Source organism: Heterocephalus glaber, unplaced genomic scaffold (assembly GCF_053883595.1).
Source record: "Heterocephalus glaber isolate CG9 unplaced genomic scaffold, H.glaber_assembly_v1.0 deba00001461, whole genome shotgun sequence".
Classification (NCBI taxonomy): domain Eukaryota; kingdom Metazoa; phylum Chordata; class Mammalia; order Rodentia; family Bathyergidae; genus Heterocephalus; species Heterocephalus glaber.
In genome coordinates, this window is record NW_028258308.1 from 45,290,159 (window position 1) to 45,303,344 (window position 13,186).

The 13,186-nt window shown below is 37.0% G+C and overlaps 1 protein-coding gene across 5 annotated transcripts in view; it reads left to right on the forward strand.

Annotated features, from left to right (window-relative positions):
* Positions 1–13,186, forward strand: part of Hook3 (hook microtubule tethering protein 3) — a 110,502-nt gene that overhangs the window by 33,895 nt on the left and 63,421 nt on the right. For all 5 annotated transcript variants that reach the window (XM_087180411.1, XM_087180412.1, XM_004855259.4 and 2 more), the window contains exons 3-5: positions 4,234–4,306; positions 4,792–4,842; positions 8,355–8,487. In XM_087180411.1, the coding sequence (XP_087036537.1) occupies positions 4,234–4,306; positions 4,792–4,842; positions 8,355–8,487 (257 nt within the window). The remainder of the gene's footprint in view (positions 1–4,233; positions 4,307–4,791; positions 4,843–8,354; positions 8,488–13,186) is intronic.

Here is a 13,186-nt window from a genome sequence, read left to right on the forward strand (position 1 = left end):
GTGATTTCCAGGTCAGGTCCTGCTCCAGCTTCCCTTGGCGTGCGCCGTGGCGAGCGGCAGTGGCACAGGGGTGACGAACCTCAATGTGGTGAGGGAGACCATGGACGAGCCAAGATACTTCTCTTAAGACCTGCTCCAGAGGGCTGAAGCCAGGTTCTGCTTGCAATTTCAAAAATTTTGAATTCTGGCTTAGATATGGAAACTGTCTATTTGTGTATGACTTTGTGAATAAGGCATTAACCCAGAAGCTTTATCGTCGGTCATTAAGGAACTTCACAAGGCTACTGAAGCACTAAAGACTGCCGAAAATACGACAAGCTGACTTTCTGGAGAAATCTTGATGAGATATGTCAAGCTCAGCAAGAGTATTTGAAGATTGCATTATAGTCAAGAATGTACAAGTAAAATTACTGCATGCAGCAGTATAGAAAAAATTTTCCTTTAAAAAGAATTATAAAACCATAGCTTTATAAATCAATGAAAATGGCTTATAGAGAGAACTATCAGATGTGTTTATAGCACATCTTTCTAATTTTTTTTTAAATGGCTCTAATGCTTTGGCATTGCTGTGTCCATAGTTATGTATTCCTTATTTATAGCTCTGATAGCTTTAATTTTCTAAGCAGTCTGTCTGGCAGCTGTGCACATCTGCTGTGCCTGGTTGAAGTATAGTGGAACCCATCAGCAGGGATGTGCAGCAGTTATGACTTGTTGACATTTCCATTATAAACTTTAATTTTGAATTGTTTATGCATAACAACTGTGGATTTATGTTATACTAGGCTGAAAGTTGACAGGATTTTAGCCACCATTTGTGAATTTTTTTTTTTTTTTTTGGTACCGGGGATCGAACTTGGGTCCTTGCGCTTGCGCAGCAGGAGGCGAAACCACTGAGCTAAATCCCCAGCCCACCATTTGTGAATTTTGATTTAGATTTCTTAGGTTTACCAGAATCTTATCTTTAAAATAAAACCATAGAGAACATTTCTTGTAATCTGCTCTTTAACAAAGAACAGTCTTTGAAGAGTTTTGGGAAGTTAATAGTGTGAGCCAATCATTTTTGTGTTGAATAAAAAATAAAACTTCTAGAAACTAAAATTTTAAAAGTACTGACTGTGCTTAGCATAGTATTTTAGTTTAAATCATTTAAATCTAATAGGAATATTGAGAATTTTTTCTAAGTTTTATATCCTATTAAAGCCTACACAATAATTTATACAATGAAATGTAGCCACCATGCAAAATTCCTTTTAACTTTTATTACCTAAAAGTAACTAGAGGGCCAGGGATTTAAGCCTGCCTCCCAAGCACAAGGACCCTAGTTCGATCCCTTGTACCAAAAGAAAAAAAAAAAAGTAACTGGAATGCTTACCTAGTAATCTTGGGTGGTTATTTAATAAATCAGTAGGTAGGTGGTATGTTTCACCAAATATTGTATTTTCTGCAGAAGTAAGGATTTGCAGTCCTTAAAAACCAATTAAATGTGAATCAGGAATTATAAGTATGGTTTGGTAAAATCCTTATTTGTCTTCATTTTTACCCTTGAAGTTTTAACTCATCAAAGAGATAATTTGAGAATAAATTTTAGGAAATTTAGGATAGAATTGGTTCTGTTCCTGTGACAGAATCTCAGTGAAATTTTTTTTGCAAAGTTAATAAAGATTTAATTAGATTTTACTGTTTCTTAAATTTTAAGTTTTGTTAGATGCCATTTAAATGGTGGTACAAGAATTTACTTTTCAGTAGCATTTCCTTTTGTTCAGATACCTGAATGATTTTAATAAGATTTAGCAATATTTAAATAGCCAGCTTCTCTTGACATTTAAAAAATAAATGTTGCCTTTTGGCTATTTCAGTTTTTCAAATATATGGCATCTTTACCAATTAAACTGAAAAGTCTTTTTGCAGAATGAGTTAAAAGACAGAATTTGTGGTAAGTGTTTGATGATAAACATGGCAAATACTGGCTGTTACGTATAAAATCAAAGAAAACACTTCTTTCAAACTCCAAATTTTGTGTATATTTTTGGGCCTTAAGAGTTGATGGTTTTATTTATGATTTTGTAGATTAAGTTATTTATGTATGAAACAAAGGAAAATATATTGAAATGTTTACAGAGAGGATTTTCATGTGTCACAGTTCTTAAACGTAAACATTTTTAATGCACACTTAAATAATATTTGAGAAAGCAAACAAAATAACAACACTGAAGTGTCACGTATGTGTCAGTGACAAAAATAAAGCCGTTTTGGTGAAAAAAATAAATAAACTATACACAGTGATGCCTATCTAACCTGACACATAGCAGGCTGAGGCAGAAGGATCATGATTTTGAGGCTAGTGTTGCCTACCAAGTGAGACCCTGTCTCAAGAAAAAAGCTCTAAGAAGCAAGACACCGCATGCCTGCCTGGCAAGTGCAAGGTCCTGCGTTCGATCCCCAGTACTGGGGGAAAGAAAAGCAAGACACAAAAGACCGTATAACATGATTTCATTCATGTGAAATGTCCAGAATAGGCAAATTCATGTTGGCAGAAATTAATGATTTCCAGGAACTGGGAAGAGGAAATAAGGTATGACAGTTAATTGTTAAAAAGGTTTCCTTTGCGGGATGATGAGATCTAAGGTTAGACTGTGGTGATGTTTGTATAATTTTGAGTGTAATATACTATACTGCTTGTATACTTTAAATGGGTATATTGTATGCTGTGTGAATTGTATCTCACATACAATGAGAACATGAAGCTGTTTTTAAGAATAGATAGAAAAGGGCTGGGGATTTAGCTCAGTGGTTCTGCCACCTGTCTCGCAAGTGCAAAGTCCCGAGTTCCATCCCCAGTACCAAAAAAAGAAGACTAGATAGTAAAGTTAATGTTATTGAGTAATAAGATACAGGCTTTTAGGCTGTGTGTGGTGGCAAATACCTGTACTCTCAGCACTTGAAAGGCTGAGGCAGGAAGATTTTGAGTTTGAGGCCAGTCTTAGGTACATAGCAAGTTCAAGATAAGCTTGGACTGCATAGCAAGACCCTGTCTAAAGGAGGCCCACATGCATGCACCTCTGCCCCCCCACAACCAAAAAGGTACAGGCTTCAAAAATCAGTTGATTTCTATAGAAATAACTTAGTTGTTGTAACTTTTTTTTAATACGTACTTATTATCTGAGTATACTTTTCTTGTTTTTTGGTCCCGGGGATCGAACTCAGGACCTTGCGCTTGCAAGGCAGGCGGCAGAATGACTGAGCTAAATCCCTGGCTGTTTTTCTTTTTTCATAAAAGTTAAAAGTGCTAAGTAACCTGTTGCTTCATTTAAAGCTAATTTGAATAAAATTTAGTACTGATTCTATTTATCAGTTTGAGTTAACAGTAAAAGTTTAAATGTAGCTTTTATTCCCAACCTGTCTCATTGCCATTCTGTTCTTTGGTTGAAGAAAGGCAGTTCTGGTGTTATGGAAAGATCTTGGACTTAGCAATTACTAGACCAGGATAAGCATAGGTGTTCCACTGTGGTCTTGAACAAATAATGTCATTTCTTATGGTATCAGCTTGAAAAAGGTTAAGATGAAGTTCATGCTTAGTTTGAGAAGTTTGGAGTTTTTCTTCTTAGCATTTGTTAAAAGTATGGAGTTCTTGCTAGGAAAAATAAGTATGTTTAGGTTCTATTCTTGTTTCAGTGTATTTGTTCACAGCAATACTTAAGCAGAAATGGTGTCCAACTTGGTCTAATGCCTAGTACTACATCTGAGGAAATAGGCTCTCCATTTATATTATTTGAAGAAACCGAAATTTAGTGACATTGTTGGTGACTATGGAATATTATTAGGTGATGAGGTAGTTGAAATATTAACTGAAAAATTCATTCTGCTTTAATCTGTCTTGTCTTTCTAAAAATTATACCATTGATTTTTGATTTTCTGGATATTTGTATGGTATCTACAGTTAATTCTAGTTCAGTATATTCAACTATAACTTTTAAAACTATTAACTACTTATTAGCATTTCTTGCCTTTTGATAAAAAATATTTTTATAGTGAGTTACTGATAAAGTTGCTTTTAGAGAAATCTGCTATATAATAATTATAGCTGCTCTCACATACTAAATTACTTAGTGACTGATACGTGGCAAATACACTTTTATGTCTCACTTAAGTGATGATAAGGAGTAGGATTCAATTTTGTTTTTTTTAGCATGATAGCTACATGATTTTAATAGACTAGCCTTTTCTTATTTTCAGAGATCCTACATATTTTGATGAAAATTGGCTAAACAGAATCAAAACTGAAGTGGGAGACAATTGGAGGCTAAAGGTATGTCTTTTGTTTTTCCATTTATTAAACCTTTAAGTATTTTTGTATATATAAGTATTGGGTTTTTATCTAATATGTCTAGTGAGCGTTAGACACTTAGCCTATGGTGAAATCATCTGACATTGAAGATGTGAAGGTAACCTAAGTTGCCCATTAAATGCAACATAATTAAGGCAGTAAAACAAAATGTGTGAGGGCATGAGCTTTGGACCCAGAGCACCTGTCTCTACATCACACCTCTCCCATTTATTGTCTGGTGGGCAAGTATTTGACCTTTATATGACTCAGTTTCTACATTGTAGAATGAGGATTACAATGGGACCTACCTCACAGAAATAAGAGTTAGGATATATTTAGAATAGTCACAGTACATGTGTTAGTTGCTAGTGCTGTTGTCAATGAGAAAATATTTATGATAATTTTTTATATTGAACTGTATTTTAATTTATGTTTGCCTTGTACTCAATTGCTGTCTCTTTAAACAGATTAGCAATTTAAAGAAAATTTTAAAAGGAATCCTGGATTACAATCATGAGGTAAGGACTTTTTCATTGCATTTGAAATTCATGGCATAAGTTTCAAGTTAAGGAAAAATTGCCTTCAAAATTCATAGTTTGTCTTCCATTGTACAGTTTGTAAGATGTTGGTACAGACATCTATAAGGTGTCTGTATTATGTGTATTTTATGTTTTGTTGATGACTACTAATTTATGTTAGATTGTGCTTTATGCTGATTATTAATTCTCTCCATTCATCCCTTACTTGTGAAGGGAGTCAAGAGCTTGTGCATCATTAGAATCAATTCCATTATATCTTTTGGCAAACCCCTGGCCCTAGAACTTACTTTATCCTCTTCAGTCTGCATCAGAAGAGTCTGGAATTGCTGGGGGAAAATTCAGATATTGGAAGGAACTGATTTTACTGGGTTTGTTTTGTTTTGTACTTGAAGTTGAACCCAAAGTCTTTGCACAGAGCTGCATCCCAAGCCCTTTTTCTGGTTTTAATTTTGTGATAGGTTTCACTAAGTTACCCAGCCTGAGCTCCAACTTGTGATCCTCCTGCCTCAATTGTTACCTTTCACTCTCATCCTGAAAATTCCTTTGTCTCTCCTGTTTTATATTCCTTTTACTGAATCAGTTTTCTTTCCTGGTTTACTTTATTATTTTGTTGGAGCACATTTTCCTATGCCATCTTCAGAAGAGTACATAGTAGGTAATATTTTCAGGCCTTATACATTTGAAAATACATCTTAGTTCTCCTTTAGATTGAATTGGCTGTGGAATTTCAGTTGAAAAATCGTAGTATTTCAAAGGTCTCTTACAACATTGTCCTCTGGATTTCAGTGCTGCTCTTTCAATGGCTTCTGTCTTTCGTGGGAATTTTTATAGTGGCTTGTTCATTTTGTGGAAATTTTAAGATCACCTTTGTAATCTCCAAGGTTTATGATTTGGTATAAGGTGCATGTGGGGGGAGGTAGATGTTTTATTATGCTTAGCACTTAGCAGTCCTTTAAACTGAATACCTACTAGTGTTTTGTTTTGTTTTGTTTTGTCTTGTCAATTTTGTTTTGTTTTTGTGACACTGGGGGTTGAACCTAGGGCCTTTCCACTGACCTTCATTCCAGTCCTTTTTAAATTTTGAATTTTGAGACAAGATCTTTCTAGGTTACTTAAATTCCCCAGGCTGGGCCTGAACTTATGATTCTTATGGGGCAGCCTCCCAAAATGCTGGGATTTCAGGTGTGTGCCACCATACCTTAATATAAATACCAACTAGTTTTAATTTTAAGGAAGTTTTCTTACATACATGTATGTCATTTTCCCCACATATTTTGTTTGCTTTTTTCCTAAAACTGTTCAGTCTCTGTACCTTCTAGATTAATCCTTAATTATCTGACTTTTCTTTTTTTCCCTCTTGTGTTTTGCTCTTTCTGTGATTATTACACAAATTTTATCCATCTTGCCCATTAATGCTTCTGTTTTTGCTAAATCATATTTTTGATTCTCAAGAGCTCTTTTTTGTTTTCTGAAGGGAGCTTTTATATATTCTTGCATTACTTTCATATTTTATTTATTTTATTTATTTCTTAACCCATCTGCCCAGATTCCTCCCAGTAAGCATCACTATGAGCAATTTTTGCATATCCTTCTAAAGACTGATATTCCTACTCAAGGCAGAAATTAGGCATAGTGGTACATGACTGTAATCTCCATACTCTGGGAGTTTCACGTAGAAGTATTGCAAGTTACAGCCCAGCCCAAGCAATTTAGCAAGACTCTCTCTCTACGAGAAAAAAAAAAAAAAAGTCACCCTTGTAATCCCATCATTGAGGGTGGCTAAGGCAGAAAGATTTCGAGTTCAAGGGCAGCTTAGGCAACTTAGTGAGACCCTGTCTCAGAATAAAAAGGCCTGTGAATGTAACGTAGTGGTAGAGTACCCCTGGACTCCATTCCCAAGGCTGCAAAGGAGGGTGGCACTGGGAATCCAGCTCACTCCAAAGGCACTGGACCCTGTGGCATAAAAAGAATGAGGATTGGATTTAATCTGAGTTGATGGTGTATTCCTATTCATTTAATTCAGTTTATTTTCCCATTATTTAGAATAAAATCCTCATCCTTAATGTAATTTACAAGGACCTAAATGATCTGCCCTCTACCCCTAATTTAACTTTATCTGCCCTAGCCCTGCTGGTCTTGGCTATTGCTGAAGTTAATCAAGTGCACTCCTACCTTGACCTGGGGTAATCTTTTGTGTAGTATATTTTCCCCTGATGTATTGCTTTGTGGTTTGCTTCTTAATTCTAGATAAGGAGTTTTTTGGGGGGTGGGAGGATGGGAGTGTTTATTTTGTTTGTTTGCTTACTTTTGGTGCTGGGTATGGAACCCAGGACCTCACATATGCCAAGCATGTGGTCTACCACTGAGCTCCACTTCCAGCCCCTCTGCTCAGTTTTTCTTTCAATGTAAGAGGCATTCCTTGATCATCTGGTTGGATTAGCAGACCTCCTTCCCCACAACCCACATCACGTTTTCACTGTAAAATAAACATGCATTCAGAAAAGTACATGATGTGTATATGTATGTAACAGGTCTGTGGAACACTGTCACCATCTTTAAAAGCTACTGTGTCTTCTGTTCATAATGTGTTTTCTCACCTCCTAGCCAAAAAAAACTATGATCTTGAATTTTTAAATAATCTTATTTTTGCTTTTCTTGATAATTTTACTCCTTATATAGATGTCTAATTGTAGGATTTTGTTTCCATTTCTTGCACTGTTTGCTTTCCTCTGACTTTGTTTTTCATATGGGAGACTTCTCAAACGTCTTAATAATCTTGGGTTGTTTGTTGATATTTAAAAACAAAGTAAAGCTGATTGGAATTTAAGTGAGGGGGTTTTTTTATACTGTTAAATTTCAGTTTGGAATTATCAGGCAGAAATCTTTACATTTGTTTGCATATGTCATTTCATGTGAGATCTGTCACTTTCCCCATAAAAGAATCCTCCATTCTTCCTGATATCCCTTGCTACTAGTGTTTTGGGAATCAAATGCAGTGAAGATGGCTAAGGAAAGTCTTACTGTTGACATGAATTTCTGTTTACTCAGCTCTTTCTGGTGCCCCCTAGTTGAGAACCTTCTGGTTCTAGTTTATCAGAAAGCGAACATGCAATCCTCCTTAGTACACAGTTTCTTTTTCAGTGTACATACCACATACCAGATTGGGGACTCAGGGCCAGGGATTTAGCTCAGTGGTTCCGCTACCTACCTCGAAGGCGCAAGGACCCAAGTTCGATCCCCGGTACCAAAAAAAAAAGGTAAACATGATAAATGAAAGTCCTAAAGAGAGCCATTTCAGATTAGGGACTCAGTTCCTACGACCGCAGATAGTTATAACTTAGGTGTGGGAGGTAAAAGTGGAAATTCAGAGTGAGACTGGCAGAACAGCTCTGTCCTTGGCAGTGAGTTTTTGGTAATAAATTAATCTCTGTCAAATATTTTATTTGGTTTATAAAAGCAAATGCATTTGTAATCTCTTTGTCTTCATTCAGATTTTGGGACAGCAGATTAATGACTTTACCCTTCCTGATGTGAACCTTATTGGGGAGCATTCTGATGCAGCAGAGCTTGGAAGGATGCTTCAGCTCATTTTAGGCTGTGCTGTGAACTGTGAACAAAAGCAAGGTAATTCATTCAAAGTTAGTGTATGCATTTAAAGTACTAAAGGAAAGTAATATATAACATATGCTATATGTTATATTTAAGCACCAGTATAAACAATAGCATCTTTGTAATGCTACCCAGTTTCTAGTTTGGTAGTAATTTGTTGCAAGCTTAAGTGAGTTTTGCAAATTAAAATAAATTTGATTGTGGTGATATTTTTTCCCTTTCTGCAAGACCACATAATTCTTTAAGTAGATTGTTTCATTATTGTGGTGCTGCTAGGAATGAAACTCGGGGCCTTCGGCATGCTCAGCACTCTGTCTACCACTGATTTACACCCCTACCCCAAGCAATTTGTTTGTAATGCATTTTATCCACACCTGGATGTGATAAAAAGGTACTGTTGATTAGACAAGGTCTGCCTATTAGTTTGCAACAAATGAACAGAAATGTATGTCAGTTCATTGCGTATTCAGATTTGCTTTCCCAACATACATCTATTATAGATGCCTTCCTAACAAGTTTGTCTTTATTGTGGGGAAAGAGGAGGGAAGAGATCATTATATATAGACTCTAAATAGATTTGGAATTAGGTTCCCTACTTCTAAATTTGATAGCTGTTCTTCCATTAAAAAATCACTTCCTGGGCCAGGGATTTAGCTCAGTGGTTCTGCCGCCTGCCTTGCAAGCACAAGGACCCGATTTCGATCCCTGGTAACCACCCCCTCCCCGCCCCACCCCCCCAAAAATACCACTTCCTAGAGCTGGGCATGGTGGCGCACACCTGTAATCCCAGTACTTGGGAGGCTGAGGCTGGAGGGTCACTGCAAGTTTGAGGCCAGCCAGGGCTACATAGTGAGTTCAGGCCCAGCCTGAATTACAAAGGGAGACCCTGCCTTAACCTGCCCTCTCAAAACAAAAATAAAAACACTTCTTCAGTTAAATTTTAAGTATTACCTTTAACTGTCTTTGAAAGTAAAGAATTCTGTTACATATTATCAAGATCTTTCGTTCTATTCATTTATAAATAATTATAAAACTTCTGAAAATACCACAAGATACTTCTTTTCCTTTTTTCTTCTTTTTGTCTGTCTTTTTCTTCTTCATTACTGGGGATTGATTTGTAGGGCCTCACACATTTTTGACTCTTATTTTTTATTTTGAGACAGGATCTCACTAAGTTTTCTAGGCTGGCCTCAGACTTGTGACAGATTCTCTTGGTTTAGCCTCCTGAGTACCTGAGACTACAGGTGTGCACCACTGCATCTAGAAGGATATTTCATATTGACATACTCTCAAAAGAAAACCTTGAAATTGAAGGGCTTTTGAAGATTTTTTTTCACAAAAATGAACAAAGACTTTAAAAATAAATCAGTGATTTTCCTGTTATCGCAGTGCTAGAAAAATCTCACTAACCATGTAAATCTGAACTATCATCTTTTATTTTCCCTTCTTTCATTTGTGTTATCTAAAATATCCAACTTTGTTTCCAGAACTGAACTGATCCAATATATTATATCATTATTGTTGTTGTTATTGTTGAAATATTGGTTGATTTACTAATTTAGTTTGTAAAATTGGAGTTCAGGAAGTAATTGTATGCTTGATTTTTAAAGCATGGGATGCAGTGCCCAGTCAGCTGTGTCTAGATGATTCCACTCTCAAGTATGGATGGCATAGGGCAGATTACTCAGTCTCTGTTTTAGTTTCTCAATAAAAAGAACTTTTTTTTTGAGACAGGGTCTCACTCTGCAGTTAAGGCTGCCCTTGAACTCACTACGTAGCCTAGGCTGACCTTGAACTCATGGTGATCCTCCTGCCTCACCCTCCAAAGTGCTGGGATTACAAGCATGCACCACCATGCCCAGCTAAAAAGAACATTCCTACTTCGTAAGGTTATTCTGGGGACTAAATGAGATAATTATGTAAAATAGTACAATTTCTTACATAATAATGTTACAAACTAAGTTATGTGGAAACAGTTATAGAGAGTATCTTTTAAAATTTTTATTTATTTTTAAAATAAATATTATTTTATCCCACTCCCCTCCTCAATCATTGATTTTAGTTCAGTTTTCTCTTGTGTGTTTTGTGGACTTTTAAAATGTCAGTTTTTATAGTTATCTAATGATTCAGTTATTGTATAAACATGTGGAATGTAAATTAGTAAAATCACTAGTTTAAACTTAGAAAAGGCTTTGCCTTTCCCCCCTCCCCCCCTCCCCCCCTCCCCCCCCTCCCCCCCTCCCCCCTCCCCCCTTCCCCCCTTCCCCCCTTCCCCCCTCCCCCCTCCCCCCCCCCCTTCCCCCCTCCCCCTTCCCCGTCCCAGGATCAAACTCAGGACCTTGCACTTACAAGGCAGGCGAGGTGCCACTGAGATAAATCTCCAAATCTCCAGCCCAAGACTATTCTTTTTTTTTTTTTTGGTACCAGGGATCAAACTCAGGTCCTTATGCTTGCAAGGCAGGTGGTGGAACCACTGAGCTAAACCCCCAGCCCAAGAAGGCTATTCTTAAAAAGTTACTTTGCCAGGCTGGAAATTTGCACCTGCCTGGCAAGTGTAAGGTCTTGAGTTTGATTTCCATTACCAGGAAAAGAAAAAAAAACTTAGTTTGCAGACTTTATTAGAAAAATAAGGTTCTTTATCCTTTTGTTTTTACTGTTTTGTTTTAGTTTTTGCGTTTTTGTTTAGATCTTGGAGTTGAAGCGGGTGTGGGGGGGGGCGGGGGGGGGAGTACCTGGGATTGAACTCGGGTCCTTGCACTTACGAAGTGGGCAGCAAAACCACTGAGCTAAATCCCTGGCCCCTTTTTTTTCTTTTGAAGTAGGGTTCTGCTATGTCATTAAGTTGCCCAGGCTGGCTTGTTTTGATCTTCTTGCCTCAGCCTTTCAGAGTGCTGGAGAAAAATATACAGTAGTACTTTTACGTATATATAACAAGTCCAAGGCAACAGAATTACATTTTTTTGAAGTTACTTGAAGTTTAGCTTTGATACATAGATAATGTAATTACATCTGTTTAAAGTTTCTTCCAAAGTACTTACCTAATCGTGTGTGTGTGTGTGTGTGTGTGTGTGTGTGTGTGTGTGTGTTACTAGAGATTGAGCCCAGGAAGCCACATCCCTGGGCTCCTACCCCCCTTTTTTGGAAACAAGGTCTCGCTAAGTTCCCTTGGCTAAGCTTGAACTTGTGATCTTCTACCTCAGCCTTCATTTAATCTTAAGTAGCTTTTCTGTTCGCTCTACTGACTGCTATTCTCATTTATATGGAGATTACTTGTTTTCAAAAAATACTAAGTTTACTATTTTACTTTAAATTTCTTTCTCCCTCTTCTCTGGTTGATTTACTTTACAAATATGTATTGAACTAATACATTAGAGTCTAGGAGAACAGCAATAGAAAAGATAACTGCCCCAGTGGAACTTGAGTGGAGAGAAAAAGTATTAAGTGATAATAGAAATAAGAACATGATCAGGGTAATGGTAAGTGCTCCGAAGGTGTCCTAGTTACTTTTTCATCTCTGAGGCATAGGTTTATTCTGGCTCCCAGTTTGTAGACATTTCAGTCCCTAGTCAGCTGTGACTCCAAGGCAAGGTGGCATGGCAGAGGGACATGGCTGAGGAGAGACAGCTCATGGCAGGGCAGCAGGAAGTGGAGAGAAGGATCAAGAGAAGAGGGAGAGAGCTAGACCCTTCCAGGGCACGTCCCCAGTGACCTACCTCCTTTAACCAGACTTCACCTTCCAAGTCACATTTAGCTGTACATTCATCAGTGAACTAATCCACTGATGAGTATCACACCCCCATGTTCCAGTCACCTCCCAGAAGCCCTACCTATGAGTCCAACAGAGGAAAAGTGTAATGGGGAACAATCAAGACTTGTGGTTTAGGAAGTTATTTAAGCAAAGGGTAACCTAAGTAGTAGAAACTGGATGTAACAAAGACCAAGATTGCTTCTGAGTGATTTAAAAACCCACAAAACTAGCTGGATATGATGAGGAAGGGCTAAAGAGAAATGAAGCAGAATAGATAGTAGGGGCTATTCTAAAGGATGATAGCACATTACAGTATTTTACACTGAAGAAGACTTTGTTTTTTAAGCCCAGGGATTTTATTCCCTTGTTTTCCCACACACCTGGTAACACTCAGCAGATTTCCATTACTTGTTCTTTGTACTTCTCTGGTGTTTTCATAATAAGTTTAGGGGATCAACACTGTTTCTTGAAGCCATGACTAGTTTTATTGGTCTTTGGTTCAGGATTTTTTTTTTTTTTCACAATGTAGCTTTCTCTTTAGCCTCATTCCTTTCAAATTTTATCATGCCTTGCTCATATAGTAAAGCTTATTCTGTTTTTTTGTTTGTTTGTTTGAGCCAGGGTCTCACCGTTGTAGTCCAGGCTGTTCTCAAAATCGCAGTGATTCTCCTTCCTCAGCCTTCCGAGTGCTGGGTGCTTACTCACTTAATTTAGCTCAGTAATTACAGAATTTTCTACATTTGTGATCTCTATATTTTATAGAAATATCTAACAAGTTTTCTGTCAAAGATTAGAAAATTGCTGTACATAAGGAGATGTAGGAACGATAAATCTCAAAGAAAATACTTTCATTTTAAGGTGAATGAGAAATTAATTATAGTTCATTGATATCAGATAATGACTCCTTATGTATTCTGGTAGGACATGCATCAAGTTCTGGGATTTTAATACACAGAGTTACATACA